The sequence below is a fragment of the Quercus robur genome, chromosome 12 (genome assembly GCF_932294415.1).
Source record: "Quercus robur chromosome 12, dhQueRobu3.1, whole genome shotgun sequence".
In the NCBI taxonomy this organism is placed as follows: Eukaryota; Viridiplantae; Streptophyta; class Magnoliopsida; order Fagales; family Fagaceae; genus Quercus; species Quercus robur.
This window is the reverse complement of record NC_065545.1, coordinates 3,499,941-3,526,017: the sequence shown is the minus strand read 5'-3', so window position 1 is coordinate 3,526,017 and position 26,077 is coordinate 3,499,941. Positions and strand designations below refer to the sequence as shown.

At 32.3% G+C, this 26,077-nt stretch overlaps 1 protein-coding gene across 2 annotated transcripts in view; it reads right to left on the bottom strand.

Annotated features, from left to right (window-relative positions):
- LOC126709516 (phosphoglycerate mutase-like protein 1) overlaps window positions 1-17,603 on the bottom strand; it is a 79,477-nt gene extending 61,874 nt beyond the window's left edge. The window contains exons 1-10 of one of the 2 annotated variants that reach the window (XM_050409789.1): window positions 17,275-17,593; window positions 16,494-16,555; window positions 16,270-16,377; window positions 15,842-15,921; window positions 15,073-15,235; window positions 14,738-14,816; window positions 14,513-14,597; window positions 13,242-13,361; window positions 12,468-12,512; window positions 11,869-12,385 (exon numbers count right to left, since the gene is read on the bottom strand). In XM_050409789.1, coding sequence (XP_050265746.1) covers window positions 12,310-12,385; window positions 12,468-12,512; window positions 13,242-13,361; window positions 14,513-14,597; window positions 14,738-14,816; window positions 15,073-15,235; window positions 15,842-15,921; window positions 16,270-16,377; window positions 16,494-16,555; window positions 17,275-17,467 — 1,011 coding nt within the window. In that variant the 5' untranslated portion in view covers window positions 17,468-17,593 and the 3' untranslated portion in view covers window positions 11,869-12,309. Of the gene's footprint in view, window positions 1-11,868; window positions 12,386-12,467; window positions 12,513-13,241; window positions 13,362-14,512; window positions 14,598-14,737; window positions 14,817-15,072; window positions 15,236-15,841; window positions 15,922-16,269; window positions 16,378-16,493; window positions 16,556-17,274 lie in introns of those variants that run through there. The other variant, XM_050409788.1, reaches the window with a different exon arrangement.
- Window positions 17,604-26,077: the final 8,474 nt, after the last annotated feature.

Below are 26,077 nucleotides of genomic sequence, written 5' to 3'. Positions count from 1 at the left end.
TAGAAAAATGCTTTGTATATATATATATATATATATATATACACACAACTTAATAGATAAGATAAGATTTGAATAACTCTTTTTTTTTTTAGAAACAAATAACTCTTTGTTAATATTATGTTATTTGATAAAATTTTATTAACTGCATTTCACCAATTCACCCTTGGATTAAATTTTCCCTATACTTTTTATACTTGCAAAATATCAAGATCTTCAAAACTTAAGAATTAGCTCATTTATAAAATGTTTAAGTGTCAAATTTGTTATACTTTCAAATTATAAACAAAAATGAGCTTACGAATTGGATAATATATAGCATCTCATTAACAATAAATTTGGATTGTGAAGAATATAGAAAGCTAGTATTATGACCATATGTGATGCATGGCTTAATTAAAAATTATGTTTTATTAAGTTAAATTTATATGATGGTTACTTAACCACATCTAAAATATTTTTTTACAAAAATTAAGGTCTTAAGTTATTAGGGAAAATTAATCATCATTGATGATTTAGAACATTGACAACGTTTTTCTTTTGAACAATTTAATATAGTATACCGATCACAACCTTAACATAATTAGAGATCTAACTATGTACCAAAGTAGTATCTTTCTTGGCTAGGCATAGGGGTGTGCACAAAACCGAAAAACTGAAAAAACAGGCCAAAACCGACGAAACCGTTTCCAAAATTTAGGTTGGTTTTGGTGTGGTTTAGTTTCGTTTTTCATTTCATATAACCAAAAATTTCGGTTTTGGTTCGGTTCAAAAATAAAAATCTGAACCGAATCGAAATCAACTGAAATGTATTAAATATTATTATGCACAAAATATTTCGAGAAGAAGACCACAGTTTTTAGTGGTAAGACACGCATGTGACAACACTTGGCCCAGGTTCAAACCCTAATGATAATAAGATTTTAATTTTTTTCTCTCCTTATAACACAAAACTACGCAGTATTATACATTAACTTGAAAAAAAAAAAAAAAAAAGAAAAAAAAAAAGCCTACTCTCTACACTTCTCACTTTAGCCGCCTCATTCATTTCTTTTCTTCTCTAAGCTCCATGGCCATGCCTCTCTCTTCTCTCTGACTATGGAGGCTCTCACACACTGGCCTCCACAGTCACGTCGAATCTTCCTTTAGTTGCTAGCCTCCACATGCCAACCTGCCCACGACACGATCATCTTCCTTCTTTTCTCACGGTATGATTGTTCTCTTTTCTTTCTCTGTTGCTCCTTCTTTTCTCACGGTATGATTGTTCTCTTCTCTCTCTCTCTCTCTGTGTTGCTCTATTGCTTTGTTTTCTATATGTGATTAAAGTTAGGGTTTTGAAAATCTCAATAACCCTCTCTTTGGAAAACCAAAAACCGACCAAAACTGACTGAAGAAATACTACTAAAACCAATTGATTTCTAACCATTTTGGTCTGTTTTGGTTGGCCATATGCATACAAAAGTTATGGAGAGTGATTGACTATATAGCACACCGAATGTGCACAATCGGAGATCAAATCAAAAAAATAATGTGCATAATCCTTTTCATTGGAAATGGATCTTAAATTGGGCCCACGTTAACCACCCGCAATTGTGGCAGTGGACTCTGGGCCTCTGGCCATAAAAAGAAATATTTAAACCGATTGAGATCAGGTTCTTTACAAATTATTCTCATTCAATTCAATCGGTTCTATTAAAAAAAAAAATAGTTGATTACTTTTAAGATTAATTATTGTTAGAGAGTAGAGTGAAATTGATCTCACTTATTGAAACTGAATGTTAAAACACAAAGGTCACACCTTCTTTTTTTTTTTTTTTTTTTTGATAATCACAAAGGTGTGTCCATGGCCAAGACCAATGTTTGAGATGATTTACCAGTCTTGGCCCTCACAATATATGTGGCGCTCTATATGATCTGTCTTCTTGAGGCAATTATATTGGCACCACAAATTTCCTGGTTGTTAGAGTTTATGAAAATATAGAGATAGATAGGAAGAAGTGAGAGAGAAAGAGAGGATGCAAGAATTATGTGGTTCGGCCTGACGGCTACATCTTCAGGAGAATACATTGCATATATAGGTGTAGCTGTTGCCAGTCAGTTTAGTCTCTAGGTATCAAATATGTTCTAGCAGCCTGGATTGAACAATAATTATTTTCTTCCACCCATTCCTTACATGTTGGATTTTCTCTACAAACATAGGGCTTGCCCACCACTCTAGCCCTTGGAATGTCTCTCGCATGGAGAATAGTGACCCAAGAGATTAAATACATGTTTTCAGTTTTTAAATAACATTACACGTATTTTCACATACTTTTTCACCCATACATATTTTCAAAAAAACTGAAAACTGTTGTTTAAACATACGTACCAAACGGGCCATAATTTGATCAGTATGTGTGAGAGACCCTTTGGGATCATATGGGCTATTAATGGGAAACTAGGCCCTTCGGCAAAAGAGATATGTTTGCCTATGGCTCAATAGAGCTAGTGCCCATTAGGGATATCGGGCTTCTTAAAGAGTTAAGACATCTTTTGCTATTTTGGCATCACACATTGGAACCGATACCAATTTTTTTATTTATTATCAATCTCTAATTTGGGGTTAGATGAGCTGTGGTTGGATCAAATGGATCACAAACACAATGTTACACTGGACAAGAAAAGGAAGGACAATATATGTTGAAAAAAAGTAAATGAAAGTGAAGAAAAGGAAAACAAAAATGTTAGTTAAGTGTGATATAGTACCATACACGTATGTGTTACTTGGAGTACTGATGATATTCTTTTTCTTTTTTTCCATTTTTGTTTGTGATTTTATTTCACTTTTGTACCTTTAATGGAGTTCATCTAAATTTATGTATTTTCTCAACAAAAAAAATCTAAATTTATTTAGAACACCTTTTTTTTGGTGCGTTGATAATTTGATAGTTACAAAAAATGCGAGATGATTTGAACACTTTGAATAATAGTTCTTCTCATAAAAGAGAAGCAATAATACTAGTGAAATACAAGACTCTTAACAATTTATGTATACGTTTTTAGTTAGGGTCTTTATTATAAGTAGGTTTATTTTCTTTGTGCTGCAAGTTGGCTGTTAGTTGTTGCAAATAGACGGGTGGGAAGATACTTCATGGTAAAAGTGATAGTAGGTTATTATTGGTCCACTTCTACCCATTTCGGTCTATTTGGTCCACGTCAGTCCAATCGGTCCCATTCAGTCTGTTTCAGTGCACTTCGATCCATTTCGGTCTAGTTTGGTCCATTTGGTCAACTGCGGTCCACTTGGGTCAATCAGTCCCATCTAGTCCATTTGGTCCAATTATATCACTTTCTTAGTGTAATGTTTGTAACTCCAATTACATCATTTTAAAAGGGTTTTGGACTAACATTTATTGAGTCTCATTTACTATTTTCATTTTTTACATTAACAAATATATAACGCCAAATTTCTCCACATATCACTTGAGTTTGTGACTAGTTAGTTACACTAATTCCTCAATAGAAATTCCTCTAAATTTTTCCAAGAGAATGGTTCAATCTATACCAAGTTTACAAACAGCATATGACGTGAAAGTGGAATGGGGTTTAAAATCTTAGTGGTTTAAGAAGAGTAGGATGACCAGCAATTGAGAGCATTATGTTCAAGCAAACAATCCAAAATATCTTATTAAAATTATATAAAAAAAAATCCTAATATATGATTTAGGTACAACTATAAGACCTCATTACATGCCCACCTCACAAAGTATCAAAGCTAAAGCACAGATTACTGATTTTTTTTTTTTTTTTTTTGGTATAAAGTTTAGCTACAAAATTGGTTATATATTATGCATAATTTTAAACTACAAAAAATTGCAATTTAAACAATTTATTGATGACATAGTTATTGATCTTTAATTTTCTAGAAATTTTGCAAGCATGGAGGATATAAAAAAGAGATGTAATCCAATGGTGAATTTGTCAAAATTCACCTCCAATAAAAAGATATTGAATAAAGTTGTAACTATACAATCTTTTTTTTTTCTTTTTCTTTTTTTAACTCCGGTGCAATTAGACATTGCTTGCTAAGATATCATATTTTCATCAACTTATTTTTCCTTTATAAAAATTCATAAAAACACTATTATACAAAAAAGAAAAAAAGAAAAGAAAAGAGGTTTTAAAAAACTGTAAATAAGATACAAGATTTAAAAAAACAAAACTATAAATAAGGCTTAAAAAATTAAAGTAACTAATAAGTTATACAGGGTGTTTGAATACAAATGCAACAAGGCATTTGTATTCAATCGGAGAAACAAGCTAAGAATTCATTCAACCAATGTATAAATCTCTCTCTCTCTCTCTCTCTCTCTAACCAAGTGTAACACCCCAAACTTTTTAAAGCCATTTTACAATGTGAATAATATCTCAAGTGAATTTTAGGTTTTTAAATAAGGCTATTAATTATTTTTGTAGAGGCCTTTTTAATATTAAAAGCTTGAGGTGGCATTTAAGTGATTTGTGATGATGGGTTGAGTAAGGATTAAGGAAGAGAAGAAATTTAAGGGTGAAATGGTAAATTTCTTCCCAAGATATTTTTGTGATGAGGGGTCTATACTAACCCATACATCACCATACGGTAAGCCACACCCCCCCCCCCCTATTTTTCTTCAACCGCTTCTCAGTTATCCCTCTCTCCCTTCCCCTCTCTTCTCATATTCACTCTTCTTCTTGGTTCTTCCCCAATGATGACCGAACCTCCAAGCTCCCATATCTCTTTCCTTATTTCTTTCTCTCTATCTAGTCGAGACCTCCTTGTTAGGGAGGATTATGTCTCCATTGGTCTTCCTAGTAGCTAAAACTCCATGAGATTTTGAAGTGGATTAAACCCAAGGTAAAAATCTAAGCTTTTATCTCAATTTCTTCTATGAAATCCTTTGGGTTTTGCTATTTAATGATTATTATAGTGAATAATGGAAGATTAGAGGGTTAAGATGATTTGGGCAGCAATGGTTTTGTTAAATCTGAAAATTTCATATCATTTGAAGAGTTTTTGCTTTGATTAAAGGATTTGGTTGATTAGTTTCCTAATGGATATTTGAGGGTTGGTTTGCTAGATCAACTATATGGGTCTTCTTGTTGCATATGTTGATGTGAGTTGATTTTAAAGTGTGTTTCCTTTGCATTTGAGTGACTTTGACATTTGAGTACTTCAAATCTTTTTTGAATGGATTGGTTTGTAAATTCATGTACTTTCTTCAACATGTGTTTTGCTTAGTTAAATCTAATAATGGTTTGGTTTAATCATTTAGTGCTCTATAGGGAAACTCATGAGATATGCTACCCCTATTATGAATTGATGTGTTTTATATTATGTTTATATGTGCACATTACTTGCAGTGGAGAATTAAAATGCTTTGGTTTTGTGTTGTGGCACTATGAGTTTGTATGCTTGTTTGGTTCCCGTTTGGGAATGGGTACTTGTCTTAGGTTGGGCAAGCTAGGCTTTAGTGCATTTGATTTGTTTTAGGGGATCCTATTCAATTTTGGAGACAAATGTGATGATAAACTTTGCGATAGGCCTTGTTATTAATAGGCTTGATCCTTATGTTTGTAGGTTTTGAGATTCTTGGTGATGGACCTAGTGACGGGATTGGTTGATTTTGTGATACCTGATTGAGGTAAAATTGGTTGGCTTTCTGAGGTAAGTAGCTTTTTAATGGGATTTTTGGAAAATAACCATGTTTCATAAATGTTGTTTTTGGGTTAAACACATTTTGGAAATTATATATGTTTTCTTAAAAGTGTTGTGTTGTGACCCTATTATATATTATTATATATGAAAATGCATCATATTTGGTATTGCATTTGGGGAAATGCATGAATTGTTGACATGGAAAAATAAGTATCTTTTATTTAATCTTTAATAAGGAAATCATGGATTTTATGGTATATTGGAAAATTTAAAGATGCTTATCTTGTCTTGTTATTTGGGAAATATAGATGCAAAACATTTTTGATAAGAAATACTTTTGAGAATATTGTGGATATTTGGTTGTTGTAATACCTTATGAAACTATTTGGAAGTAAACTATGTATTTTGAATACATTGAACTTGTGAGCTTTTGATGTGGCTTTGCCCTTGTGCTATGATATTGGTGATTACCCCGTCTTGGTGACAACAAGCCAAGTTGGAGACTCACACTTTGCATGACACGAGTAAATCCTTGAGTATGTGGGTAAGGCCGCTGCCTATAAGGTCAAAAGACCACATGCAAAAGGGGTACTGTGCGACATGTCATTCCCTGCTGCCCATGGGGGGAACAAGTAAAATCCTTCAATGTGTGGGTGAGGCTAGGCAGGGCCAAGAGACCACATGCAAAAGAGGCACTACATGACGTGTTATCCCCTACTTCCCATGGAGGGGATAGGTAAATCATTGAGGGTGTGGGTGAGGCTTGGCAGGGCCAATAGACCACATGCCAAATGAGGTACATATCATACTAGTGTGTTTGGGCTCTAACTTGTTTGTGGTGGTATGATGTCTGGGTGATATCTCCGTCCTTATTGGCCCTTGTTGCATCTTGGGTGAGGTTTTTTAGTTTTGAAATGGTATCGGATATTTTTATGGCTCAAAGTGAATGGAATGTAGTTTCATAGTTATTTTTGGAAGCTTGGTACTAAACTATTCCTATCGTTCTTGTCATGTGGTTAATGAAATTGTTTTTGCATAAATTAAATGGAAATTCCCAAATTATAACATGTTTTGTAAAATGTTCATTATCATGAAACTTGCATTTTCCTACCCCCATTAATTATGCTATTTGCTGGGTTTTAGCTCATCCCACTCTCCAACAGTTTTACAAATAAATTAGCTATATGTTGGGCATGGAGTTTAGTTTATTGTTGGTGATTAAAGTACTATGTTAAGTGGGAGATTTGTGCTATAAAGTGTTGGCGACTCAACTTGAAAGAATAAAAATAAAAGAGAAACTTGAGCTTCTTGGAAGTTTTGCTTTGCAAGCTAAACCGGTTTTTGGAGAAAATGGTAAGTTGTTAAATAAGTTTTTAATGTTTTTGCCTTCTTGTCTATGTGCATCTCTAGTTCTCATTCTTCCAACTCTCGTCTCACTTCTCATGAGACACTTATTTCAAACAATCATTTCGTTTGGATGAGGAAGGATTCTTATGGTTGAGCTTATGCTTTTTTGGTCCTTGATCTAATTCTTTCGATCTTTGTAGGACCCTTCATGCATTAGATGCTTCATTGTCATACATTTGTGCATCATGCATCTCTTTATATGCATTGTTTTTGTTGTTTTTGCATTTGATCTTACTTTTATATTTTTGTTTTGTGTATGTAAAAAATCAAAAAAACACATAAAAAGTGGAAAATTCAAAAAGTTTGATCGTATATATTTGAGCACATATCTCATGTGAGTTTGGCCTAATACCTTCGTACTAATGGCGTAGTGCATTTACGAGCTTAGCTTGTTTTGTATACACATCTGTCTTTGTAGAAGAATCTTGAAATCTATGTGTGACTGTTGTAAATCGATCTTCAAGCTTATCATGAATGATTGGTCAATAGTCTTGATGGTTTTGATATATGCATAGACTTGTGCCTATATATCTTCCCACACTTTTTATGTTTTTGCTTAAAGAGCTCAACAAATGTAAATCTCAAAATGAATAGAGATAATAAACTGCAAAAGCCGTCGCACATACTAGTATTTGACTAGGAAAAAGGGAAAGCGACTTGTTTTGAAATGTATGGTGCTAAAAAAGTCAAAGGCTTATTCTCAATATTGAAATATAAAAAATTTCAAGCACCGATCTCAAAATGAGATATATTGTTAAAAAATGATCAAATGTTAAGCATTGTAAAAAAGCCAAATAAAAAGTTTCAAAGATATGTAATCATTTTCTTGTGGGATGTCATATATGCTCATTCCTATAATTGAGATAGACCACTTAACTTCGTACTAGTTGTGTATGACTTGATTTTATTGATCATTGAAGCTACACTCTAGACTAAGGACTATTCCACATTTGATACTCACACACAACACACAAGACTTTGTTCAATGAATGCTTATTTCATTTGTGTGATTGTACATGTTCAAATATGATGTGTGTATACTCAACCTTATGTGGATCAAACCAAAAAGATTTTTGTTTTTTTTGTTTGCTTTTGGAAGTGATTTGTAACACCCATGTTTTTCAAGTTGTTTTTGTATGAAAAACATGTTTTCTGAGTGTTTTCATGACTTATTTCATGTGTAAGTTCAGTTATGAGTTAAAGGGTCCAATTCTCAAGTTTTTCAGTTTTGGACAAAAAGTTTTGCGATTGTTTTGCAAATAAGGCTTATCAGCGAAATTTCACAAGAAGCTTACCAACGAAATTGCCCACGAAAATTTCCAAATTAGCTTTTAAAGTGCATTTCGTGGGTCATTTGTTTTAAACTTTTTCCATCCTCTCCCAAACTCCTATTTTAATGTTTTTACATCAAAACCCAACTAAATTAAATTGTTTTTCATTCCATTAACATCTTTATGGTAATCTTTAACTCTTTTCATTGATTTTGATCTTTAGATTAAGTTTTTGGGGGATTTATGTTCATAGTTGGGATTTTTTCAAATGGGAGTTGGAAAACTTATTTTTTGTCAATTTTTTTTATTGGGCTTTGTTTCAAATGATGATTTGCTTTGGATGTTGGCCTCTTGTGGCAAAAATAATATGTATTTAGGAAAGTTTTTCATATGTTCATGCATTGTTTAGCATACATGTGTAGTGCGTGCACTCTAAGTGTTTGATAAAATGCCCAAAAAGCATTTTCTCGTTGTTTTGGAGTCCGATGAGTACCAATTTTTGGGGATCACCATAATTATTCATGTTTATCATGTTTTGATCATTGGTGGTGTGTTTTATATCCTTTGCCCCATGAGTATTTATTCATGCATTGGTCATGCATCTCACATGTACACTAGATGCATATTAGATGCACCTTTACTGCATACGCTTTAACACTTAACATATTTTGCATTCACTCATACAAGTTAAGTCTTTTTAGACCCTTTTAGCATATATAACATGTTCTTGTGTTTATGTCATGCCTAGGTCTAAATCATGTTCCATCATCCTTAGCATGTCTTGTTTATTTTATGCTTTGTAGCATTATGTCTTTAAGATGTTTTATCTTTTGTTTGAGCTTCAATTTCTCCTCATGCATCATCTTTTACCCTTGTTCATATCTTCTTTTCTTTCCCTCCTTCCTCTTGATTCATTTGTCTATTCGTGACAAAAAGGGGAAGAGTATACCGGAGAGTATACCGATGTGTTTTTTCATTTCTATATGACTCATGTGTACATTCTTAAGGGGAGAAATTCTACCTTGTGCACATTGTAGGGGGAGGAAGCCATAGGGGAGATGCATATACCAAGAGGGAGAAGACACTTTTTTAGAAAACCTTGTTTTGTTTTGTTTTACATTATGCTTGTTTTCTCGTTGCTTTATGGTGCTTTGAATTACATTCAGTATCTATGCTCTGTTGCTCTCATCATATCGTGTTTATGTGTTGGACATGCATAAATCCTTATGCTATTGTGCATTATTGATTGCATGTTCGGATGATCATTTGCTTTACTATATGATCATTGTGGTAATTTCCATAAGACTGTTTTGTGTTTGATCAAGTAGCTCATATATTTCACAACATGTTTATTTGATCGTATGTTTACTTATTACATTATACTTGTCCTTTTATTACTTGATTTACCTTGAGGGTCTAATGTGTTTTGTGCAAGTGTTTCAGGTTACAGGTATATATATTCTAAGTTCATCACAGCTTCTAGATTTAGGTGTGAGTGAGTTTTGCCATTGTTCCCAAACTCACATTTAAGTCTAGAGTTTGTTATAGGATGTTTTGTTAAGGAATAGCCAAAGGGGGAGATTGTAAAGTTGTGATTTACAACTATGTTTTATGTTAGTTTTATTCCATGACAAAAAGTGTTGTAAATGTTTTAATTTGTTTCCTTGTATTTTTGTGGGATTTTATTGTATTGAGTTTAGTATTAAGTTGGTGAAGACTCAAGCTTAAATGAAGATCAGTGCATTTCGCGACTAGCTCGCGAGAAGGGTTCCCGCGAAAAAGGCATGTAAGAAGCACATGACTGAAAGCTGAAGAGTCGTGCTAGGCTGTTAATTTCACGGGTAAGGCCTTCTCGCGAGACTCTTTGCCTGGAGGATTTTAAGTGTGACTTTCTTACCCTTCACCCATACTATATATACCCTCATTACCCACAAAAATTGTAAGGAAACCATTTAGAAAGAAAAACTCTAAATAAGTTTTCTACAACACACACACCTATCTTTTAAATAGAGAGCTACTCATCCTTAGTGAGAAATTATTCTAGCCTCTTCTCTTTCCCTCTCCCATTGTCATACCTTGAGAGGAGATTTGTACCAAAACACAATCCACACCTTTTCAGAGTGTAAAGAGTGTTTTGGAGCTTGGGAAACTTTGGGGATTTGCCAAAAGAAGCTGGTGAGGCTTGGCGGATGCAACCAAGCGTATTACAGGATTCGAAAAGCTAGACAAGACACGGTTCCGAGAAGCTTTGTTGGAGTAGGAGCTTGGAGGGCTTAGATACATTGGGTAGATTAGGCTTAGAGGGTCTCTTGCTATTCGTATATCCTAACTTATTGTCTAGTGGATCGATTTACCGCTTGGAGGGCGGTGGAGAGGTTTTTCACCGAGTTTTTCGATTTCCTCTTCGATAACACATCGCAGTGTTATCGTATGTTTGCATTCTCTCTTCTCTTACTCTTGTACTTTACTTTTATTATTTGTTGTTCATGTTTATGCACTAGAGCAATTATCGGTTTATTGCGCTTTATTTACTCTTGTTCCACACTTAGATAAGTTAGAGTAAAAGCAATCTAACCGTAATTTTAAATTAGGGGTCTAAACAAGCTCTTGTGTTATCACACAAATCCGAGCTTTCATATTAAATTTATTGAGACCATAGCTAATGCGACTGGAGATTGGGCTCTTGAGGTTTGTTAGCCTTGAGTGTGGGAGGCCTAGATTTTATGTTAAGGTTGTGTACCTTGGAGAGGATTGCGACTTTGTGTTTATTTTATTTGGAGCGTTAGATTGTTAAGTACATTTGGAGACAAATGATTTGTAGTTTGTATTACTTGTAAGTGTGTCATAGAGCTCTGACTTATATTGTGGAGAGATCAATATATTTATTTATTTTATTGAAAAAGAAAAAGAAAAAATCACTACAATACCTCTTGAAGTCTCGGTCTTTCATGCTTTGGACCCTTTTGGGTTTGGAGCATGACACAAGAGGGAGTATAAAGCAGGGAGGGAATATAAAGGGGAGGGGTTAAAACTTAAAACCAATTGCAGGTTTGATCTTATTCTTAAGAAAATAGTGGAAATTAGGACTGATTTTATCTGCCAATTTCAGTTAGCCAATAATTAGCTCGTACTTCGTGAAACAGACATCATACTAAAGATAAAATTACATAATACATGCTCAAGATCTGATACTCATGGAGGTATGTTTACTGCATGCTCATGTATCAATTACAAATTACATTATCTAAGATTAATTGTATTTTCGAATCATAAACTCTTGAATAAATTGTAATGTCCTATGCAAACTTGGAAATTGAACAATCAAAACACAAGGTTACTAGAAATGGTTTGGACTTTAGAATTGGCGCAAACACTGACATTTTATCAAACACTTGAAAATCGTGTGAATTCTGTATTAAATCAAGAGATGCATCAAATTCAACAGAATGTGTTTAAAGGCTTACGTGCTAAAATATTCAATGTAAGAGTAACATTGATTCTCAATAGTAAGATTGCATCTCGAGTGTATCTTGGAATATTATTGCACAATTTAAAATTTCGGGGAGATATTACATATCCGAATAGTTTGGAGGGGAAAGTAAATATAATTCACCTTCACCCAAACTTCTATCTTCAACGACCATCATAGATAGCAAAACTTAGTTGAATTAAACAAATGTATCCACATATTCATCCGAAAAAGAATTGACACCTATGACTTTGTTAAAGGCTTTAAATCTAACAATTCAAATTAAAATGGAATCTTGAAATTGCCAAACAGAGCTACCAAACTCACAAAAAATGGATATCTCGACTTCTGTGGGAAGATATTCACTTGAGAAGTACCTCAGTGAACACTTCTGAAGACTCATAGTATGTGTATCTAGTCTATTCCAGTTTGATCATTGTCATGGTCTATAGTTAGTTAGGCACCCTTTGCCTCTGGATGCTTCTCTGATGCTAATCACTGGGAAGATCAAGTCCACTGGGTATTTTTCCAGGATAGTTAGTTGTTGAGGAATCTGACCCGATCATACTGCAGAAAGAAAAGTCAGAAGATGAAATTTCTGCATTAAGCTATAACATAGGTTCTATGTTTTGCAAATGACAATGCTCACCTCCTATCAATGATCACCACCGAACGAAGCTCACAGTTGGCAAAGCTGCACAACACAGATTGTATTTTTTTAGTTTTGTCACCATGCATGTAAATCAGCATATCATATAAGTCGCAAAAATTTATAAACATCTTGTTTCTCTAGCTATATTATATTTATCTACAGCAAATTCCCCTTGTTTAATTTCTGTGTTTTTAATGTCTCTCTGACAGCAGGGTGAATGTTTGGGAGGGGATTACAGGGTACACGTAGTTTCCAATTCCTAGTTATACAGGTAAAACGTTGCTTTAGAAGGGACATAACGAAAGTGTCTGCCATGAGGATTTCTCATCAGAATAGAGAATTGGTACAAGAAAATAAAATAAATAAACAAACAAATAGATAAAAGTTTCTCACTCACCCAGCAGTTTTAAAAACTTTTTTTTTTTTAAAGTTAATAAGAGATTGCCAATAAAAAAGTTCAAAAGAAAGCATGTCTAATTGCAAGATTGCAAATTAAGCAACAAGCTCTTCATCTGATAGCACGTACTTAGTTCTTTTAATTTAGAATCTAAGAAACCTGATCATGTGTTTACTGACCATGCGTTTACTTTCAAGTGAATAAGAGATTACCAATAAAAAGTTCAAAAGAAAGCATTTCTAATAGCAAGATTGCAAATTAAGCAAAAAGCTCATCATCTGATAGCACGTACTTAGTTCTTTTAATTTAGAATCTGAGAACCTGCTCATGTGAATAGTTGCAAGTGAAAAAATATAAATCATTATAATTCTTACTGCGTGCATATTTCACTCTTCACAGATGGATGACAATCATTTCCAAAAGCACTAAGGGTATGAAACAAGAATCCACTGTGGCTGACAATTGCAATCTCCTTCTCTTTACGTGTCCACAACCTGGACCAGTTGAAAAGTGGGAAAAAGTAAGAAATAATTTGTGGCACTGTTATGACCATACTTGCAACCAGATAATAGCCAAAGCATTCCAAATGTCTAAACAATTCATATTCAACCAGGAAAAGAAGGTGAAAAAGATATAAATGAATCATGTGGAAAACATTGATCATCACAATCAATAACTAAGAGCATTCTTATTATACTTCTTTATAAGAATGACTAAGCCATTCTATATGCCACAATAAGAAACTTTGTCAAAAAATTTCCCATACATCTGAAAACACTAATTTTTTTTTTTTTTTTTTTGTTAAAAAAAAATTAGGGGCTTCAGTTGCATGCAACACATTAATATGTATTACATATTGAACTCATTACAGGACACAAACAAATCACTATTTATTTATTATTTTTAATTGGTAAGATACGCAATTGATCAGTCACAAATCCACAATTTCACCCTCCATCTTGCTCTTACAAGGGAAGTGTCATTTGAGCTAGAGCTTGTTGGCTTATAAAAGGAGGTGACCTTGGATGCATGTAAAACTCAATGAAATGATCTCCTTCAGATGGGACAACTACATGCTAGCTAATTTGAGATATGTATATATATATATATATATATATATATATATATAGAGTGTCAGGATCAATTTACACCTAGTATAACTTTGACCAATGTTATATCACTTAATAACTTTTGATTGAATTAGTATTTTGAAAAACTCATCATAGGACTACATGTTCTCTACATTCTTAACACATCTGCCAAATTTTGTGCCAATCAGATATTATTTCCTATTTGATCTATAAACTCATCTTTTATGCATAATTTTAAAATTAAAAAAAAAATACTTTTTAAGATTTTATTATTATTATTTATAAGTAGCACCCCAACAACTCTTTAAAATCAAGGCATGGTGTTTGAAAAACCCAAGGCTAGCCACTATCAAACAGTATACTCAAGTATATTCTGAGATGCCAGAGGTGAAACAACTACACATTTAGCTTTTGATGGATGAGCAATTCTGAAATTAAAGAAACTGAATTCTTATTTTGTTCATAGAAATTTCATTCCTTTGTTAATTGTTATGTTGGTTAAAAGAATAATCAGTTTCCTAGCAAGAAGGAAAAATGGTAAAATTGGAAATCACCATTTCAAAAACTTCTGTCCCCTAGCAGCAACTTCTTCATCCCGCTCTCTAATGTCAGGCATCCACAAGATGTCATCATCATTTTCTATCTGAACAAAAATTGACACAAGATTAAATTCCAAAACAGAATTGGGTTGAAGACTAACAAACAAATCAATAATCACAGGAAAAATGACTGTCAAAGCCACTTGTTCCTGATATAAAGCACCAATAATGACAGATTACTTGCCAGAGAAAAATCAACTGCAGGAAAGAGAGGGCGATATTCAGTAATGCTTCGTCTCTTATCACATGGATGAAGTCCCTGTAGTAAAAAACAAACTCACATGAATTCAAATGACAAACAGTAACTAATTTTTTTTTATAAGACAACTCTTAAGTCTTAACTAATGAAAAGGAGAGATGAGTGGGATGGATGCAATTTTCACTCGATTCTTTATGAGTAATTGGATCAAGTGCAAAGAGAGATGTCACAAATCCAATAATAACTTTTCATACTTGCATGTCATACAAATAAAGAAAAATGCCCATACAATATCTATTAGATGTATATGACATACCAAATGTTCTCGGCAAAGCTCTACTGCAACAAATGGTGGGCTATTTAGACTTGAAATTGCAGGACGGCCGCTTTTCCCTGTATTTGCCGCCATTAGAGGAGGTACATTTATGCCATCTGTGTAGGCTTCACCACCAAAGACACCAACTGCTGTTTGCATGGTCCTGCAATGCAGTCATTGCTGGACATGACTTATAGTACAAAATTTCTGACATTAAACATGTAGATTCAAAGTTGTTTGAGATCAACATGTAAAGACTTCTAAAACAAATTCCCTCTGGGAATAAGGAAGTAGAAAATTAAGTTAATTAACACATTGGTTATATCCCCTTTCAACCATTTGTGGTAGAATCATTTCAAATGGTATTCAACAATCATGCTAAGGTTTATAAGATGTAAAGTTTTCAACTTTCCCCCCAACCTTTTGACTTCAGAGACCAGCCACACTCATTTCAGTCATATATAGATTCTCGTTTGAGCGACTAAAGCAAGAATGACCTAGACCTAGACCTAGACCTAGACCTAACCATAACAGCTGAAATAGCTCTCACATCAACAAATAATGCTAGAGCAGTCAGTTACTAAGTGGTTCACTACTTGTTGCTAGTGCTAATATCGAGCTTATATTTAGCATCAGAATCCAGTTATGAGCTTAGTGGAAGGAATCATAGAAAAGATAGTTTGCACCACTTACACAGCATTAAGCAAATAGGAGGATGACTGAAAATTTCTAAATACGGAGGCAACAAAATTGGAGACAGTAAGTTTACCTTAACAAAGGGGAAACGACAACTAAATCAATTCTTTTGGAAAGTCCACACGCATGAACATGCTTGCGCAAATTATCAACCTGTTATGGCACAACGAATTCATCCCATGACATTTATTTTTTCAACATTGGAGAATATAATATCTAATCATTTTAATACAAGACAATAACAAGGTAAGAAAATCTAGAAGTATGGTCAACAAAAAGTCTTCTAGAAACATTATGTTCTCCATTTAAAGACCAAAAGTTTTATTCAGTTTCAAATTGAAGTAGTTTTTGCAAAATTTTATGGGACCATTCTACTTTTTCTAAAGATAAAAAGTTAAATGTGTTCCACCAGCAAACCAGTTGTATAAAAGTTTTTAACGACTTAATAAGAACAGAGTTGCAACAAATTAACAATTACAACATAATTAACGAAGCGGCTACCTGTTTCCAACCAAGTGGGGTAATGTTTGCGTCAAAGAGATCATAAGATAAGTATGCATCATGGTCCTTTTCTCCTTCCACATTGTGAATCCCTTGGGCATGCCTTACCTGTATACATGGCTTAATTAGACCAAAACTCTTCTCAAAGTACAAATTATTAAAAATAAAAAAACCCCTAGAAATAATCTCCAAAATGAATGCGTAGCTGTGTCATATATGCATACCAGGTGAAGAGTTTTAGTACGGTGCAATGGGTAGAGGCTTTGACCTCCGGTGGCATCCATGTCTGCAGTCATAAAAGTAGACAACCAACAGAAAAGGCTTAAGATCATATTGCCAATTTGCCATGTACATAAAGTATCAACAAAATGTGAATACGGGCATCCAAGGTAAAAAGTGAACCATATTCCAATCAGCGTGCTTCACAGAATGTACCAATTAGGTTCTTCTACAAGACGCTAATAAAAAAAAAATGGCCAGAATATATTTTTAACTAGAGAAATAGAATAAAGACCCAAAAGAAATAGCAAATGTCACAATCAATCACAGCCTTGCAATTATAACTAACAAAAGCGATCCACATATATATATATATATATATATAACAAACACATGTGATGCAAAGCAAGTGTTACATACCAGGTTGGAATCAAAACAAATTTATACCAGGATAATACTAGGAAGTTTGAAAGAACAAATAAAAAAATAATAAAGAAAATACCAATAAACTTTGGCAGAATCGAACATTAATTATCGCTTGTTCAATCATTACCTGGAACCATGAATGAAAGATCTAAATCTAAATCTAAATCTCAAATCCAAAGAAAACAATACAACAGTCAAACATAGGCAAATATTAGCACAACCAAAACGAAAATTCCTAAAACCAAATTACCAACACATTTGAGGCTCCAAATCATTGTAAAAACTAATTCAGAAATCAGTCTACGAAGCAAATCAAAGCTAAAAAAGAAATCCAAAGAGAGACAGAGAGAGAGAGAGTACCTGAAACAGAGAGAGAAGAAGAGGCGCAGAGAATTGGAGGTGGAAGTGTAGTTCGAAGACGAAAAGAACGATGTGGTCGTGAAGAAGAAAGGAGCTTATAAGAAATGGAAGTGAGAGTAGTTGGGAGAGAGACAAACGAGGAGTTTAAAGCTGCGGTACTAGAAGGAGTGCTATAAATAATGGTGATGCTCATGGTTGAATATATATAATAAATATTTAATACACACGGAATCCGATAATGTCTGTGTTGCCACTTGCCTCTATTCACCGCTGATTCGTTCCGAGTGGTACGGACTCTCTCTCTCTCTCTCTGGATTTGGAAAATGTCTATTGTTTTGGAAATTACGCAACACTAGTTTAATAGCTTGCTACTTTTAGTATTCCACAACACGTTACGTAAGTTATTTTTTGAAGTTGTTGGAGGGTGTATGCGAATATGCGATTGAATATTACTCTTCAAGCCCGGCAATCTTTCTTCAATGTCGTGAATTATAAGGTTTTTTTTTTAGTTGAGAAAATCTAGTAATATTATTTAGGACAAGTATTTGCTCCGAAGTTGTAGTAACTCTTAAAAAAAAAAAAAATGTACACATGTCAATATCTTAGATAAATATATTTTTTCATGTTAAAGATTGAATTTTTCATCAAATAAGGTTTATTTGAGGCATTGATACATGTACATTTTATAGAAGTTGCAGCAACTTTATTTGTAACAAATCATTGCCCTATAATTTATCTTTCAACTTCTTTGTAGTTGAGAAAATTTAGTACCATAATTTATCAGACAGTATTTTTGTCACAAATATAAGGTGAAAGAATGTAAATATAGACAAAAAAAAATGATGGGTTTATCTGTAATTGATAGGAAGCTTGTCACTGTCTTAATAAGTTAATAGTTCGGTCTACTCACTTTTCTTTTTCTGGTACCACTACCAGAACCAAGTCGGCAAGTTCTCCTTTTCTTAGTTGCTCTTTTGTTTGGGCCCGTAGGTCTTGTAATTTTGCAGCACATAATGCTGCAAAAATAGCTTTAAATTCTACTTTTTCTTTGTGTTTTAACAAGGAGAATCTACCTGAGGTTATCCTCTCTGCTTGTGTGGTAGACTCCCATGCTATAGTTTCTTCTTTTTCGTTTGAATGACATTTAAGTTTAGCAAAAAAAAAAAAAAAAAAGGTTGGCAAGTCCTTTTTTTTTTTTTTTTTTCTTTTTTTAATAAAAAATATGAGAGGTCATGGTTTTAGACCAGCGGGAGCATGCCACTTGGCAGTCGGCAAAATCTTAGCTGCTTTTTTTGACCATTTCTATGTACCTTTTCATTGATTAAAAAAAAAATTGCTAATTTGCATCAGTTTGAATACGAATAATAATGTTATTATGATTTTGCTTCTATATACTCTCTAACAAAAATTACATTGATTGATGTTGATGTTGTTGTTGTTGTTGTTGTTTTTTTTAATACCAAAGAAAACATGCATGGATCAAAAGGAGACATTACAGCAAATTAAGGTCCACCAGGCTGATACATAGTCTGGATTTAGCCTACAGTGGTGGACGGGAAAAGAAGTAGTAATATAAGCCAAGTCTAAAACATGGGAAATTACAACTTTGGGAACAAAAAGGTGGTATATAATGAGACACTCTAGATGCAATTGATGTAGATCAGAAAAGAGGGTCTGTTCCAGCCAAATAGGCTTCCTAGATTGATTGCAAACCTGATCAGGTCCCTTACTGTTGCTGAGGATTAGAATTCTGTTGAAACTCAGAATTCTAATTAAGACATTGATTGATGTCTTAATTACATTTTAAAAAGATAAAAAATTATTTGATGTATTATTAATTTAAAATAAGAAGCTAAAGTTATAAGTTGAGATAAGTGTTAAACACTCACTTTTCTGTATTGAACTTGGTCTTTTAGGGTCTGTTTGGTTGGAAGATAAAAAAATAAGAGGATAGAAAGTAGGAGGGTATAAGAGATTTAGTTTTCTTTTGTAATGTTTAGTTGTGGTTGGAAAAATGAGGGGGATAAAAAAATTTTTATTTAGTTTAGAAGAAAAATGAGTGAATAGAAGATATAGATCATATAAAAATTTCATGCTCTGATTAGATAAAATTAAAAAGAAACATTATTTTTTTATTAAAAAATTATGCATACATATTTTTTTATTAATATTTCCCAAACAAATAAAAGAGAGGGAAGAAAACCAAAAAGACAAAAGCGTTGCACGTGGGGGGGGGGGGGGGGGGGGGGGTGGTTTGGGGGCTGCAAATTTGTCTAAAACACGGGACTTTTTGTCTTATGCATTTTTGTCTCATGCAAATTTCCTTTTCGTTTTTATCATGGAGAGATGATATTTTGGTAGGCTTAAAAAAGAAAGTAGTATTTTAGTTTTTGGTGCTATATTTTAGATTTTTCTTTTTAGATTTAGTTATGTAACTATTTAATTAAAAAATATATTTTCATTCCATAAAAAAATCTACATAATAGAATTTTAAGAAGAAAACCTAAGAAATAGCACTTACGTACTGTACCTAAAGTCTTGCCCAAAAAGAAAATATTTGAGCTCCATTAGTTTTCTCTCATATTTTCTTTTTAGGAGTATTAGCATTTGGAGATCAAAAAAAAAAAACTTATTTTACACTTTAAAAATCTATTTTACCATACTATTTTACAACTTATATATCCAATATTCCATTTTTTATTTTAACATATACAATTCATTACAATAAAATAAATTACCTCATCCAATAATATAAATAACTCATTTCTCTATATTCTCTATCATCTCTTTCTTCTCTCTTTTCCTCTCTTCCTCTCTCTCTCTCCATCAAATCCACACAACTAGCTAGAGAGAAAGAGAATAAAATAAATAAATGTATGTTGTAAATTTACAATCTTACTATAGCTATGTGGAGAAATTTTTTGGATACACCAACTGGATGTTGGTCAGTTGTTGGTTTTGGATGTAAATGGAGCTAAAATAGCAATTTGGGATGTTTTACACCCATGCTAATGCTCTAACTAAACACACAAAAATATCATTTTATCTTCCCCTTTTCCGTTCCTAATAAATCAACCCAACCAATCGGACCATTAAAGTATATCTAGTGGCCACCAATATGTCATTTCATCTATTCAACTAACGTTAACATGTCATTAGTAGGAAAAAAAGAAAGAAAGAAAGAAAGAGAAGATCTAGCGTTTAGAGTCTTATAGGGGGAAAAGTTATGAGCATATGAACATCACAAAACATGCTTTGATCCTAAATCAACCCATATCATCATAGACAAAACATGTTCTTGATTATTTAGAATTTATCAAACAAAGAATAAGAACAATAAATATATCTTGCATGCACATGGCTTAATGATCAACTAGGGTTTAGTTGATGATCCTAATAATATGGTTCGGTGTCTAGGAGGATTTTGGGTGAAATCTTAGTAAATATTTAGGTTTTGAGGCTAGATTCTAGAGGGTTTTTGTACAAAGGACTAGGCCGTATACTGAATGATCACTAAAAGCCTTATGATCGTGCTATACAGCTTTCTCTAGAGCTCCAAGAAATTGTCTTTTGAATTGTGAATCCATCTCTACTTTATAGAGGGAGTGGAAGGCATTGTAATAAGCATGGATGAGTTTAAGAAACTGATTAGATATTAGTTGACAATCAGATAATATAGAAAAAAGGTTGAAATTTAGTGGGTAGAGTCCAAATCGTCAATTGGACCTAAACTTATGTTTCATTTTCTTTTTATGATTTTTGGCATTTTTTTTATTAGTTTCAAGACGTAATCCAGTTTGGACCTAAAATTTAACCACTTTAAACTTTAAAGTCAGATAATGTAGGGTCGATTTATGAATTTTAAATAATTAATTAACCATCTTAAATTAAAAGATAAGTAATTAGTTACATAGATTATGTCCATCACCTTAAAGAACCATTTGTTTATGATTTTTTATTTTTTTAAAATTTAACTACTCTAAAGTCAGATAATGTAGGGTCGATTAATGAATTTTAAACAATTAATTAACCGTCTTAAATTAAAAGATAATTAATTAGTCACGTAGATTATGTCCATCACTTAAAAGAACCATTTGTTTATGATTTTTTTTTTAAAAGAAAATTTAACCACTCTAAAGTCAGATAATGTGGGGTCGATTAATGGATTTTAATCAATTAATTAACCATCTTAAATTAAAAGATAATTGATTAGTTACATAGATTACGTCCATCACCTTAAAGAACCATTTGTTTATGATTTTATTATTTTTTATACAAAATAGAAATTCTACTCTAACTTAATCTAAGTGTATATGTGTATAAAGTTCCATCTTGGAAACTTAAACTCCGACTCTTACCCCTCATATCCAATAAACACTAATACCTATGGAGTGACCATTGCATCAAGCATGCACAGTGGTTATGATTTTTTTTAATAAATCCAATAAGATTATAACACGTAATTAATTAAAATTAATTCTTTAAAAGAAACAATCATCATTAATTATTCAAAATCAAATGCGATCAACCTCAATCGAAAGGATGCATACAGCTCTTAATTTTTTTTATTTGTCTATATCTTTTAATCTAATAGTATGATTTAAGCATATAATATGTTGTTTTGATCATTGGGACATCTAATTTTTTTGAAGTAAATAATTATATTACAAATTCATTCTTATGTTTTATAATGATGTTTTACCCTTGGTGAAATTAAACAAATGTTGCAAAATGTGATGTCTATAATGAGCAATTTTTATTTTATATTTGTTGTAAATGGAGAGAGAGAGAGAGAGAGAGAGAGAGAGAGAGAGATATACATATATATATATACCTGTAATATCTGTTTCTTGTACAAGCAATAAACTAAAATCTCTTTAGAATATCCATACAATATTAAATCTTTTTGAACTCTATTAATTTGCAACAGTATAAACTTATTTTTTCTTAGACAGTTAATTTAGCTAAAAAATTGATTGTAATCTTAGGATACAACCTTACTCAATATATTTTTATTAGAGGTGAATTTTGACAAATTCACCATTGGATCACATCCTTTTCTTATATCCTCAATACTTGCAAAATTTCAATAAAATTAAAGATCAATAGTTATGTTATCAACAATTTTTTTTAAGTTCCAAGTTTTTGTAATTTAAAATTATGCATAAAATATAAGCTTATAGATCATATAGTAAATAATATCCAATTAACACAAAATTTGACATGTGTATTAAGAGCATAAAAAACATGCAATTCAACGGTTAAATTTTCAAAATATGTAGTAATATTTATTTTATTAAGTAAGTTTGTAACCTTAAACTATAATCAATTTTGTAGCTAAACTTTGTCATTTTTTCTTTTTCGATGTGGAGAGTGAGAGACATTTGCACATAGGTAATCCAATAGTGAATAATGTGTGTGTGTGTGTGTGTGTGTGTGTGTGTGTGTGTTTTTTTTTTTTTTTTGAAATGACATTAGTCATATTCATAATTACTATAAGGACCAGATTTGAGTCCCTATCCCAAAAGATAAATGAATTTAGGCCCAAAAAGCCTAATACAATGAATTTGTAGAGAGTTGGTTAGAAAACTAGGTTTTAATAAATCGGATAACAGGTAAAGTGGATTCAGATGACAAGAAAATGAAGATTGACTAGTTTAATCTAAAGAAAACTGTTCTTGACACAGTCCGATGAGATCAGTTCTTATATATTAATTCTCAAATTAGATTACAAGTTCAATTCTTGATTGCTACAATGTTTCTCTTTCTATTTCTTGATCACTCTTTCATCATGGGTCTCTGACATTATATATCTCTCTTTGAATGATCTTGGCCCTCCACTTGTTGTTCGTCCAAGCCACTACTTGAGTGCTTGTTCCATCGAACACCCTCACAGTTGGGGCGACTAACGCAACACTGTTCAGGGATCTTCTTCACATAAATGTGGTTAGAGAGTTTACTGCAGAGCATTCAATGCAGTGGTAGCAGCTTTTTTCTTAGATATTTCTCAGCTCCCATTTTGTCCTGTACGTTTATAGTGCATATCCTTATCAATAGAACTTCTTGGAACGTCACTCTGGATAATAGAACTAACCTTCTGACCCCTTCTTCGTTTAGCTGAGGAGATACTCCTCCTCGGCCTACATTTCCCAACCTTTACAGTCATAGTTTGCTTGTGAAGTTCAAAGTCTTACTTCTTCTTTACTGTTGATCAAATTTCGGACCATTGTATCTCCTCAGGCAAGGCCCATGGCCCAATATATATTGGGCCTACATCCCCACAATTATGTTAGCTTGTAAGTTTTTTATAGTAAAATTTATAATAATTTTAGCATTTACTTTTTGTCAAGTCTCAAAAGCACCTAATCATTGAATGAAATAAAATAATTTGAAATTCATCTCTTCTTTTTTCGAAAGTGATGTATAGAATAAAACACATTTCCCAACAATTTTTTTAAACCAGCCACCCATTCACCCAAGCTTCCTCACAAAACCAGCCACCCATTCACCATTGCTATCCCGTATCACACCTCCTCCTAATTTTTTTTTTTTAAAAAAGATGAAAAAAATAGAACCCCTTTTGAATGACTACAGGAACCTGATCAAAACCTTCCCTAGTTGCACAATGGCTCACATATTTAGGGAAACCAATAGATGTGCTAACAAGCTTGCTAACATGGGAGCAACTCAAGCGTTTAATTTCCTTTTGTTGTAATAACCACCGCCTGTGGTGGTTGATTTGCTAGCTTTTGACAAAGCTGAGCTCTTTTGTAAAAGAATGGTTGTTATTTAGTTTTATGTTATCAACTTGGTTAACCAGAAAAAAAAAAAAAATTAAATTTCAAGTTTTTTTTTTTTTTTTAATTTAAAATTATGCATAAGATATAAGCTTATAGATCATATAGTAAATGATATCTAATTGACACAAAATTTGATATGTGTATTAAGAGCATAAAAAACATGCAATTCAACGGTTAGATTTTCAAAATATATAATAATATTTATTTTATTGAGTGAGTTTGTAACCTTAAACTACAAACAATTTTATAGCTAAATTTTGTCATTTTTTCTTTTCCGGTATGGAGAATGAGAGACATTTGCACATAGGTAATCCAATAGTGAATAATCTGTAAAACAAGAATATATAACATCATTATTAATCTCGGGGATAGCATATATGTGTGTTTGTGTTTTTGAAATAACATTAGTCATATTCATAATTATGTCGGCTTGTAAGTTTTTTATAGTAAAATTTGTAATAATTTTTGCATTTACTTTTTGTCAAGTCTCAAAAGCACCTATTCATCGAATGAAATAAAATAATTTGAAATTCATCTTTTCTTTTTTCCAAGGTGGTGTATAGAATAAAACACATTTCTCAACTACACACAGAAATAAGCTTACAATTTCTTCTTCAAACTTGGTTTATTTTCTGGTGGTGCTGGCTTTTTTGTTGCATCAGGGATTACTGAAGGATTCGAGGACGACTGAGCCGCTGCATTAGATTTAGGGGTTACTAGAGAACTTGAGGTTGAGGACTGAAACGGAGCACTTCCAGTCTCCATTACTAAAAGACTCAAGCAATTTTTTCTTCTTGATAAAAGATAAATTATAATGTAATTGTGATGAGGAGATTATATATGTAATGGGTTTTATATAGATTAAGAGAGGAAAATCTTGTTACCATAGAGTCCACGTTGGTTCAAAATGTAATGTTTTTAATAAAGTTATACTATTTTTATAAAAAGAAAAAAAGAGAGAGGTAAATATAAATAATAAAAAAGGGTGACAATTGATCGACATGCACGCTGCATGCATTTATTTTCTGTATAATTAAAAAAAAAAAAAAAAATACTTGATTCGTATAATTAAGACGCACATCATTCGCAATAATATGAATATTTGGCGTGCCTATAATTTAGTAGCTCAAATTGATAATTTTTGAATCCTTAAAAGTTAAAAATTATATATCACATGTTATCAAACACATATACTTATAAAAGACAACTAATTCAAAAAGTAAAAGCTAACACAAATTTTTTTTTCTCATGTGCTTAACTAGAATATCGACCTTATGGAACAAATAATATCGAACGCTATCTATAGGGACATGATGTTTTGATAAATTCCTATAATCTTTTTTTAATTTATTTATCATTGATTGAATTTTAAGGCCAGGTCTCCATTACAGCAATTGATTCGCATACATGCATTTACCTCCTAGTTTTTCACTTCTTCTTTTTTTTTTTTGCTAAACATCTCCTAGTTTTTCACTTGATACTCCACCAATAACAGTTATTAATTTATTATGTCATATGTATAATTATTTTCCATTTTAAATTTTAGTTATTTTTATAAATAAAACAAAATAAGTGTGAGAGACCACACAACAACAATTATTAATTTATTATGTCATATGTATAATTATTTTCCATTTTAAATTTTAGTTATTTTTATAAATAAAACAAAATAAGTGTGAGAGACTACACATCGATTGGTGAATTATAAAATAAAATACTAATAGTGAGATGATTTGAAATTTCTCATCATTCCAAATAGTACAAATATTTCACATGCCTATAATTAGCTACCTCAGAATCGATTTTTTTTAATCTTGAAAATTAAAGACAACTTAATCCAAAAAGTATAGGCTTACATTGTTTATTTTGTGGTTGTAGGACCATTGAGTAGTTTAGGTTTTTTTTTTTTTTTTTTTGTGGATAAATTTGATAGTTACAATGTGGGAGGAAGGGAAGGGGCCACCGGGGGGGGGGGGTGGGGGGATTTAAACTCTGAATATTTT